This window comes from Armigeres subalbatus, chromosome 3 (genome assembly GCF_024139115.2).
Source record: "Armigeres subalbatus isolate Guangzhou_Male chromosome 3, GZ_Asu_2, whole genome shotgun sequence".
NCBI lineage: Eukaryota > Metazoa > Arthropoda > Insecta > Diptera > Culicidae > Armigeres > Armigeres subalbatus.
Window position 1 is genome coordinate 405,297,802 of NC_085141.1, and position 11,406 is coordinate 405,309,207.

Here is an 11,406-nt window from a genome sequence, read left to right on the forward strand (position 1 = left end):
ATGATCAATCAGGACAGGACGACCGGCGATGGAGCGGATTGGAGCGAACGAGACGATTCGCTTTGAAGGTTTGGGGAAAATGTTTATCGGAGATAAAGGAAAGATGTAGGTCATGTTTGTCAGGTAATCAACGAGTCAAAATTGGATTGACATTATGGTCCTTATAGGATTATGGCGAGCGAAGAGAGCATGGCAGTGAAATGGAGCTTTCACATCAAACGAGTTTTTATTGGCATCATTTTTAATAATTTGTCATTTTATATCAAATCATAAACCTATTAGCTAGTATTCCGAAACTGCATGTCTAATGGAATAGAGTTTTTTTTAACCTTCAAGGTTGAAACCACAGCACCTCAATCATCATATTACTATCACGCAATTCATCCAATCCATTTAAATATCAACATAATCAGGCATGAGTTTGATCACGCAATCATATTAAATTAGTCTCCGGTTGGTTGTACGGCCATCACAGCATTGTCATTTCCTATCTTCTTGAAATTTCTAATCGACAGAATTGGTCGCACCATACAATAATAAACCAACTCGGCGAAGCTCAGCAGACTAACCCCCATGCAAAGTCCCAGAACTCCGCCACAATTGGCAATGAAATCCGTCCACCCGAACAGCTCACTTCGCCTCAACGCCATGTACTGGGCTTGCTTGAAATAGATTGCTAGTTTGGCGAAATTGTAACTGAAATCAATTCAAATGCGTTGGAAACTTCATTTATTAGCAGAAAATAGTCACTACTTACTTCGCGACTTTTTCAAGTAACTCCTCGGAAAGTTGCGTTCTGTAGCGTAGATGAAAGGACCTGGCATAGTCATACTTTGTCTGCGTCAGCTCCGAATCGTACTCAATCGAATTGCACGCCGGTAGACAATTGCAGTGGTCACCTGTTGAGTGATTCTTCGTAATTCCTTCCATAGCGACCACCAGCTGAATTTCGTTCTCCGCCTGGATAGCACACTCCAACTGAGATGTTTCACAAACCTTTGTTTCTTTGGTGTAGGGCATCGAGAAGCGAACGCAACCGCAGAGCTTCCGAGTGAGATTGGTGAGGCATTCCAGCTCACAGTTCACCTGATTGTACACCGCGAAGAACTCCAGTTTGCGTTCGTAACTGAAAAAGCATTTCCTACGAGAGGGTTCATAATTGCTTAGAGATTTAGCTATGGAGGTGATCTGAGGCTTGAGCGCGATGGTCACTTCGTGATTGTATGTAAGACGAAAAAATTTGCGGGAAATCACCGGGAACTCTGCCGGAGAATGAAGTAGGACTTTGAACCCTAACGCTTCTCGACAGTGATATTCATCGTAGCTTTTGGGCATTCTGAGCTGCATGTAAAGACCGGCTTCAAACCCTGATCCGTAGACACGACTAGGATATGTTCTAAGTTCTGCTTCCGGTTTGTAACCTTCGTCCAATGACCAATTAGAACTCGAATGAAGACTCGTGTAGTAATCATAATTGGTGTGCATGTAGTCTTTGCGGAACATTTCTCGCTCTGGAATCAGATTGTATGTGTAGCAAATGCCCTCGTCAGTCACGGTTTCTTTGAATGAGTCCCGACATGGATAGACGCTCATTCGGCACTGGAATATTAAATCACGGCTTCGGCCAGGACATATTTCGTAAAGTTTCCTCACGATGTTTTGTTTGAATTTGTAACTTTTCAAGGCTTCCTGGTATTCACCATGTGAGTACATCCTATCACACACCTGCAGTAAACTCAGAATGGTATGAGTTCTGTAAATAAATTGAAAAGGGTAAATCTTGAAAACTATTTCTTCATTCGACTTACTCATCATCGTTGATATCGAAACGCACTGCATCCTGGTCGAAGATCTGATCGCTCAGCAACGTGAAATTCAGAAGCTCCGGTCGAAACTTTGACTCCGGACAGATCGTTATGGCCGGAAATGGTATCTCCCAAACTGAGACGGGTTCCTCATTGAAGCTGAGAATGACCGGTTTGTGTTCCCACTTGTAGTAGATGTTTCCGATGAGTCCAACGCAGCCGTACAGCGAAATGAGCAGCATCAGTACCCACCAGAACCGTTCCCAGCGGGTTCGGTCGTGAGAACCGATGTAGTTCACGCCATGGATTGAGCTTCTCGAACAATATTCGGCTATGGTGTTTCTGACGTTTGTTCGGATGTTATATAAAAATGGTCTACGGAGATAAAGTGTTTGATGTGGTATGTTTATGGGCCTGACTGGAAAATCCTAAAAAGAAATCACAATGTAACAAAAAATTTACGTTTTCTAGTTGTTGGTTCGATGTCATACCTTCAAATATAACGGATATTGGTTAGTTAAGTATTCGTTATACATCCTTACCGTAGCAAGGTTAGCATCAAAGTAACAAACTGCTGCTGTGGTTTCAAACTAATTTAACAGATTGGCCTAATTGAATCGGAAACTAATGGATCACGCTACGCAAATGGAACACGAAGTGGGCGGATGTAACTTTTTTTTTACACTTTATGAAATTGCCGACAGTTAATTACGGAAGCATTGGTTAGCAGCTGTTATTAGTTTTATGATATATAATTATAGGGAAACGGCTCCTTGAATTCTCACCCTGTACCCAAATCAATACCATTTGAAAACAAAAATTGGTGCGCAAATTGTTTTATTTATCATTTTTGTACGCCAGATAACAACAAAACACGACACAAATTGAGTCTAATAATGGAACAGATACCCTAGTAACGAGTGTTACGGGACAATAAAAAAAAATGATCGAACCTAATCCAATGGTTACTAACTAGGAACTGCCCAATTCACTGCATTTTACTGTCTTTTGTATCTTATTATTGCCAACATAACATTTCCTCTGCCTGCCTATTTGGAACATCGGTGATCGACCGGTTGGGAATTCTGCTGATGGTGCATGATTAACTTCTGACGATGCTTCTCTGTAGAAAGGGCCCTCTGGGTGGCTATTACTGTTGAAGTGCATATTGCATCATAATTCATAACATATGAGTTAGCCACAATTCTTTGCCATGTAGTACCATGAATTTGATCTTCAAAGTATAATTCTCTGTAATAAGGATACCATCGTTACACAGACAACTAGAGAGAAGGATCAATTTAGAAACATTCCTATTCCCGTCTTCAAAGTTCATTTCTAGGTTTAGTAACATCTAAAAATTAAGCTATTTAGAATGGAATGTGAGGAGGACGATTTGCGGACCCTTCGTAGACTATACTTGGTTGGCGACGTGCAGCCGGTTGTAGGACAAAAGGTCGATGGTCAAAAGGTCGAAGGACAAAAGGTCGAAGGTCAAAAGGTCGAAAGGATAAAAGGTCGAAGGGTTAAAAGGTCGAAGGGACAAAAGGTCGAAATAAAAAAAACTGCGTCAAAAGGTCGAAGGACAAAAGGTCGAAATAAAGAAAGACCCTTCTTTTTTCTTCCTTCTTTATTATTTTGTCTCCCTTTCAACCTCTATTTTCCTTCTTCTTTCTTTTTCCATCTTCCTTCTTATTTCATATGCTTCTTTCCTTCCATTCTTCTTCCTTCTTTTTTATTTCTTACTTATTTTTTCCTTCCATATTCCATCTTCCTTATTTCTAACTTCTTTCTTCTCTCTTTCTTCCTTCTTCATCCCTTCTTTCTTTCTATTTTCAATTTTTCAGGAAACAGTTTTTCTTCCTTTACTCTTTTTGGCTTCTTTCTTTCTTCCGTCTTTGTTCCTTTTTTTTCTTTCTTGCTTCTTTTTTCATTTTTCTTCCTTCTTTCTCCCTTCATTTTTCCTTCTTTCTTCTTTATTTCTTCCTTCTTTTTCCTTCTTTCTTCTTTCTTTCTTCCTTTTTACTTCTTTATTTCTCCCTTCTTTGTTTTTTTTATTTCCTCCATCTTTCTTTCGTCCTTCCCTGTTACTTGCTTCTTCTCTCTATCTTCTTTTTTTTTGTTTCCTTGTGTCTTCCTTCTTCTTTCCTTCCAACTTTTTTCGTCATTCTAACTTCTTTCTTCCTTCTTTTTTTCTTCTTCCTTTCTTCCGCCTTTTTATTTTTCTTCCTACCTTCTTTTTACTTATTTCTTTCTTCATTCTGTCTTCCTCCGTTTTTCCTTCTTCTTTTATCCTTATTTTTCCTCTTTTCTTCCTTTTTCTTCTCTCTTTCTTCATTCTTTCTCACTTCTTTCTTCTTGTTTCCTTTCTTTCTGCTTGTGTTTTAATTTCTTCTTTGTCTTTCCTTCTTCATTCATTTATTCTTTTTTGCTTCTCTCTTCCTTGTTTCTTCTTTCATCCTTCTTCATCACTTCTAGTTTCCTTCTTCTTTTCTTCCTTCTTTCTTTCTTCTTTTTTTTCCTATTTCTTCCTTCGTTCTTACTTATTTCTTTCTTCTTTGTTCCTTATTTCTTTTCTATTTTTCCATTCCCTGTTACTTACTTCTTTCTTTTTCTTTGCATCCTAGTGTCTTCTCTCCTTCTTCATTCTTCCTTCGTCCTTCTTTTTTCCTTCTTCCATCTTCCATCCTCTTTCTTTCTTTTTTGTTCTTTTTTCTTCATCAGTTCTTCTTCATTCTTCTTTTTCCTTTCTCATCGTATATTTTTCCTCCCTCCTTCTTTCTATCTTTTCACTTCTCATTTTTTCGCTCCTTATATCACATTTCTCACTTGTCACTTTCTACTTCTCTTCCTTTTTACTTTTCACTTCTCACTACGCACTTCTCACTTCTCACTCACCACTCACTGTTCACTTCTCACTTCTTACTTTTCAATACTCATCATTCAGTTTTCACTTTTCACTACTCACTTCTCACTTCTCACTTCACATTTCTCACTTCTCATTTTTCACTTAACAATTCTCACTTCTCACTTTTCACTTCTCATTTACCTATGCTCATTACTCTTTTCTTACGTCTCTCTTTTCACTACTCATTTCTTGCTTTTCTTGGACTTTCGACTTTTTGTCCTTCGACCTTTTGACCTTCGACGTTATGATACAAATTCGACCATTTGACCCTTCGACCTTTTGTCCATTCGACCTTTTGACCCATCGACCTTTTGACCCTTCGACCTTTTGATCTTTAGTCCTTTCGACCTTTTGTCCTTCTACCTTTTGACCTTCGACCTTTTGACATTCGACCTTTTGACCTTCGACCTTTTGACCTTCGATCTTTTGACACAGATTCGTGCAGCCATGGATCGATCTGAATGGTGAAGACTCTTATGTACTGCGCAGACCACTTCGTCCTTAGTCTGAGAAAATAAAAATCTTCTTCTTCTTATCTTATCTTCTTCTTCTATATACATAAAAATGAACTTTTGGTTGTCTGACCCTTATAGACTCGGAACCTACCAATCAGCGTGAAATTTTGTATACAAGGGTTTTGCATGCCGGGAAAGGTTCTGAAGATGGTTCAAGACCCCTCCGCTCTTTGAAAAGGGGGGCTCCCATACAAATGAAACACAAATTCTAGAAAAATATATAAAGTTCTTTTAGTGGAACCACACAGTTGTGGTCGAAATACGTATCTGAAAAGATATCGAAAATTAAATAGTGGAATTAAATGGAGAGTACTTAATTCGTCTTAGACGGTTGACAAATTTCTACATAACTCAGAAACAAATTAAGCAAATGGTACTAAATGTGGCATTTTGATGTTTTCAAAGAAAAGAAATGTTTCTATGATGGTTCAAAATCCCTCCCCACTCCAGATAGGGGGAGCTTCTATGCAAATAAAACACAAACACAGATAAATAATTCCTGTATAGGCATGTGGGAAAAAAGAAGTTTTGACGTTTGCTCTGCCAAATGAAATCGAATCGCTGAGCGAACGTTAAAATTATTTTTTCCCTTAACTTAGGTAACCGACTTTAAAATAAATCTAATCTGGAATATCCAGAAGATGTTCAAAGGTTTTTAGTGACTGAAAGTTCCTGCAGTACAACAGATTCGAGTAGAGAGAAAAATGCCATAACAGATATTTCTATCGATCTTGATGATGATTTTGTGGAGGATATTTATGTACATAAATAAATGTTAATGCAGTGTACTTGTACATCTTGAAGCTTTTATTACATGGAGTTCGTATCCCAAATAACAATTCTGTGACCGTTGGGTTTTATATGAATTTTAACAAGGTTTTTTGTGGCAATAATTAAAGCCTATTGTTTTATGGTGGTCATAAACAATGCTAACGAACAAAGGTTTTATATAACTCTTGAGATATCCATAAGACTCTTATAAACCATGTTCTAAAACTAAACTTTTTGTTAGCTTTGAAGTTTTAATAAAAGTTTTATTATTATTTCAAATGCGTCATAAAACCAGTTTGAGTTCCTGCTTTAAAACTACTCAACGTGACTCGATCTATTTTCCATGTTGAATTTGGAAAGCAGTGTTGCTGTATAACTTATATATGAATCATGCAATAAGACGCATAATGAGATTAGCTTATTTTTACCGACATAATGTGAGTGACATGTGTTTCTGATACACTAGAGATGGTTCTCATTTCCGAAATAAAAAATGACTTGAAAGCGACTGGTAAAAATCTCCTGGTTATAAGAATTTCCGGTGCTATCCAATAATACCAATAAAGGTTGGCAAGAACAATTCGATTTCTGTTAAAAGTAATTATGTTCTACGAGCAGAGTTATTTGAAATTATTGAACTGTAACTCTTATGTTAGTTTTAATTTTGATTTAGGATATGAGACACATACATATGAAATGCTGTTAAATATATGCACTTAATTGGATTGGGGCTTCTCATGAAAAGCCGATGTGACGAAGAATCATTTTTCCGGTTTCAAGAAAAGTGACGAAGGAAATATTTTTTGCATTTTTCCTCATGCACATGACCTCCTGCTTAAAGAATTTGCCCTTCTAACATACACATATTTGATTCCTACGAATTACACCAAAAATACGAATGGGTAATATTTCATATATTCGTAGGTACACTAATTCCAGGAAATTAATAGAATTCGTAGATTTCTTATACGGATCCATCGAGAGCTTTAATTTCCACAGATTTCTCATCGTTGCCCGAGGATGAAAAGTGCTTTCCGCCTCAGCCACTAGGTTGCATGTTATCGAACCGAAGGCCATCTGTTGTCGGAAGTGTAACCATGACAAAGTTTTATAACAAGTTTAAAACGGTCATGAAGTAACCAAGGAGAATTATTGAGGTAAGGTACCCCGGGGCAAGTGGGACCTAAAAAAACGCTAGTTCAGCAAAATCGCTAACGCATACTTAGAAAACAGGGTATTTCAGGGCATTAACCACGGATACATCATTATATGCTTCCGTTGTTGAAGTGTAGACGTGTCGTAAGCCATTTATTCAGTTACAAAAATATTGGTAGTGGCATAAATAAATTTACCTGTGGGACCCACTTACCCCTTCAAACGGGGCAAGTGGGACCTATTCTGCTCTATACTGTCGAACGAAACTAATTTGAAGAATGTAGATATAATGTTCATGTAATTTATGAGTCGTAGTATTTCAGATCATGCATGGAGGTTTATTGATTGTCAGACTTTTGTTTTTTGGCAAAAGGGAAAACAATGTTAGCAGATATAAAAACAAGACAACAGCCGGTTTACTGTTTAATTATCTGTTGTCTGGCTTTACATTAGCTTACTTTCTTACCAAATGTTTTAGCTGAAAGAGATAAGCAAATCTTTTTTCATTTTTCGAATGAATGTTTCTCTGTTTAACACAAATTATTTCATAAATTGGAGCTTCAAAATGAACGTTTTTATTCAGGCGGTGTTGTAAATTTGGAATAGGACGAAATGGCCAATTTATGTCTTAAGCACTTTATTTATCTGAAAATCTGTTAATCTGATGCGAAGTTTAAAAATAACAAAACACAAGACAAAACCTGTTGATCTATTGTAGAATAAGGAGATTGTTTGCACTGTAAACGAAATTTTTTGCATAGTTATAACCATTGCTCTTTTCCACGAGGGAGATAATTTTCAGAAAGTAAAATACACATTTGGTAAATCAACTGTACACTACTTCTTAACAACTAAACCAACGATATCAACTGCATTTGATTCAGATCCATATGATATATGAGTGTCGAAGTTATTTTTTACTAGACAACAATCTAAAAACAGGTAAAATGGCTCTATCGAAAATGTTGTTCAAATATGTCCCACTTGCCCCATGTATGTTAAAATTCAAGGGAAAGTGAAAATTTCAGATTTTGGCTTTAATCAAAACATTTAAATCGTTTTTGATGTCACACAATTATTCAATTGCTCAAAATATTCACTTTCCACATCAATGATGAATTTAGAAACGACTATATTGTTGAAAATCCATTGAATTAAAATAAAAGTAATAGATTTTGCCGGTAGTTTAAAGTCATGATTAAACAATACCATTAGTATGGTGCCGCAAATGGTTTTGATTCCAATTTTTTTTGTGTCAGGCAAATTCGTTGATAATTCTGCTTCATCTTTCTAGAACATTGTTACCATTAAAAACGTTCACCGATTAATCGGCAGCCATAGTACCCACTTACCCCGTATTTTCACTTGCCCCGGGGTACCTTATCACAAAAGCCATTGAGCTATTTATCGCCAGATTTTTGTTTTCATAAAAGGAATGTTGCCATGTTGAAATAATGATCAACGTCATAGTCGTGATTGAAAAATACATCAATTACGATCAAATACACTATTTATTGGTGGAATTAAATTATTTCTGAGGTTTTTTGATAAAAGCACGGTTACTTTATAACAAACTATTTGAAATTGAATTGTTTTGAGCAGTTTGGAAAGTTATTAAATTTCCTATTTTCATCTGATTATTCGATAATTTCAAGGCGCGTTGATTTTAAGCTTCTACAAACTCAATATTCACGATAAATTTGGTTGCGCATGTCATTTTGTTGAATGAAACACTTAATTAATATTTCATTTTCAACACCAACCATTACAAGTAAAATCAGAAGCATTATTTTCAACACATCAGCATTACATAAGGGACACTATTATCCAGTGAAACAAAAAACAAACACAATAGATTGCCAATAAACATCATCCAACATATGAAATTGAAACAGTTTTATTGTTACTCTTATGATGGTTACGACAACATCTTATAGAGTATCAACAAATTCAATACAATGTTTTATTGCAGTTTTATTAGTACTATTAATACGGTTTTAATAACATCTTCTAGATTGGTCCATTAGGCCGGAAGGCTATCTTAATGATGTTATGAAGATGTTTTGGTGGAGTTACTAGTTTTATTAGCAACTGGTCATGAAAACCTCTTATAGAGCATGATAAATCATAAAATGTTACTTGGGATAGCTTTCTTAGAGCTTTATATTGTATTCCCTTTACTTGATTTGAGGGTTAAGAGTCTGATCCAATTTGAAAAATCCTTCAAAAACAACTTGTTCCGCTTTTAGATGCAAAGGCCTGTATTCCGCAGAATCCTTGGGCAACTTAGAACTTATGTACAACTCAATACACACAAAAACAATATACAATTTTCTAGTTCGAACTCTACATGTCTAGGCTTCAATAAAATACATATCTATAGACTGCTGTGTACATGTTCCGTAGATAAAAGGGATATATTCCAGGAAGTATGAAGACCTTAGAAGTAATAATGACCAAAATTACTAAATTAATGATTTCGTGTGTTACTTCTACGTGAAGTTAAACGATTTACAATGATATGGAAATGCTAATATCATCTTCCAAACTTGGACGTACATGTTCATGATAGCATTAGAGGCGAAAGTATAGAATTGATAGTTCCGTTAGGATACGGCAGGCATGAAGAATGTTTTTATAGAAGTCGATTTGAAAGCGAGCGGAGGGCAATATTTGTGATGGCACATATCGCACGACCTTCCTTCTGCCAAGCTCCCGTATGAAGGGGGAGGGAAGAATATCAGTGTGGAAGCTGATATATCTCCACTGGCTATATCCATATCATTAATAATGACCTGCAAAACAAGTATTTCACATATTTTGGGCATTAATCTACGATATGAGTGTGAAATATTCAGTTCAATCAAAGTTAATTGCCTTTATTCAGGAGATTAAACCATCCCACTTGCACATTAATTTGCAATGTTATGAAAACTCATTTGTGAATAGGTAGGGGAAGGACGGTCAATATGAGCCCCCTAAGCAAACCTCAGAATTTAAGGATGAATTCATCCAAAAACACGTGTTTTAGTTATACCAATAGTTTTACATATCAGTTATTGTACGGTCCAAAAATGTTTAGAAGCGATCAATATTGCATGAAAACGATTTTATCCCAAAATTGTGTTTCTGCATCCAAAATGGACGGTGCTGGGTAATATGCGCCACCCAAAAATGTTATACAAAATATGACAATATATTTCATTAAAATCGTCACAATCTTTTGCACAAAGTTTTGTGTAAGATCTATTCTTTTCGTTGGTTTATTTCTCAGACTGATGTTAATAAGAGAAAATATATTTTTCGTCTAATGATAAAGCAAATCTTTATGTTAATTTCAACATATATTCGTAGTTCTCCAAAGTTGACCATTAAGTATGAAACTCCGCATTTGCTGTTGTTACTCTGATCACACGTGTATAACACTGTGGATCTCCGAGCCTCTTAAAAAAGGGCGTTTTTGGAGTGAAATGATGGCCTTTCGGTACAACTTTGTTGTACAAGAAAAGCAAAAACTGATTAATGCTGTGCGGTAAATGTAAATGTTCAAAATACCACGAAACATATTTGATGCGCCTTTGAAACTTCATGATTTTTGAAAATTAACCCAGAGACTTTAACTTGGCTTAGAAACCTCGCAGATAATAATTGTAGTACTTGATGAAAACTAATCTGTGAGACGGCAATGTGCCAGTGGATGATGCAATGCCAATATATAGAAAAAGAAATGTAAAGTATTTCTTCTTCTTCTGACTTCTTCATATTGGCATTAAATCCCCCACTGACTGGGACACTGCCGCCTCGCAGCTTAGGTTTCATCCTCTTCTAGAGTTTTAACTGCGAGGTTTCTAAGCCAAGTTATCATTTTTGACGAATTTCGCGCCAACCCTTCTATGGGGTTGGAAGCACCATCTCAGAATCGAATGAAACTTGGTGGGCATAAAGATATGGTATTTCTAAGCCACTCTGCATACTTAGTTTTTCAAAATTTGTCAAGAGTAACATTTGACGAGGGCCTAATTTTTTTTCATTGGTTTTTTAAAAATCGATGTAACTCTAAAATAACAAGACCTACAAAAAAGTGTTGTATGGCGGACTGTCGTGAAATTCCCTGAAGTTTTTTGGAAAAATATCCAAAAAATAAAAAAACCGATTTCTACACTGAAAAAAATTAGTTTTAAAAATTAAAATCGATATTACAAAAAAACCTCATCTCAGAAATCGATGAAATTTTTTCTGCAGATAGGTATTT

At 36.1% G+C, this 11,406-nt stretch overlaps 1 protein-coding gene across 1 annotated transcript; it reads right to left on the reverse strand.

Moving 5' to 3' along the window:
* Window positions 1-393: 393 nt before the first annotated feature.
* Window positions 394-2,327, reverse strand: LOC134224104 (pickpocket protein 28-like). The gene is made up of 3 exons (XM_062703348.1): window positions 1,809-2,327; window positions 758-1,753; window positions 394-696 (listed from the first exon to the last, which is right to left on the reverse strand). Exons 1-3 carry the CDS (start codon window positions 2,045-2,047, stop codon window positions 444-446), a joined length of 1,488 nt encoding a protein of 495 aa, XP_062559332.1. The 5' UTR covers window positions 2,048-2,327; the 3' UTR covers window positions 394-443.
* Between the last annotated feature and the right edge of the window lie 9,079 nt (window positions 2,328-11,406).

What these genes read in the sequence shown, in the direction of transcription:
- LOC134224104 (XM_062703348.1), bottom strand. Translation starts at nt 2,047, where the DNA reads ATGCTGCTCATTTCGCTGTACGGCTGCGTTGGACTCATCGGAAACATC. An exon ending in TTCGATATCAACGATGATGA is followed by an intron (nt 1,754 to 1,808) that starts GTAAGTCGAATG and finishes ATTTATTTACAG; the next exon opens with AACTCATACCATTCTGAGTT. An exon ending in TTACTTGAAAAAGTCGCGAA is followed by an intron (nt 697 to 757) that starts GTAAGTAGTGAC and finishes AATTGATTTCAG; the next exon opens with TTACAATTTCGCCAAACTAG.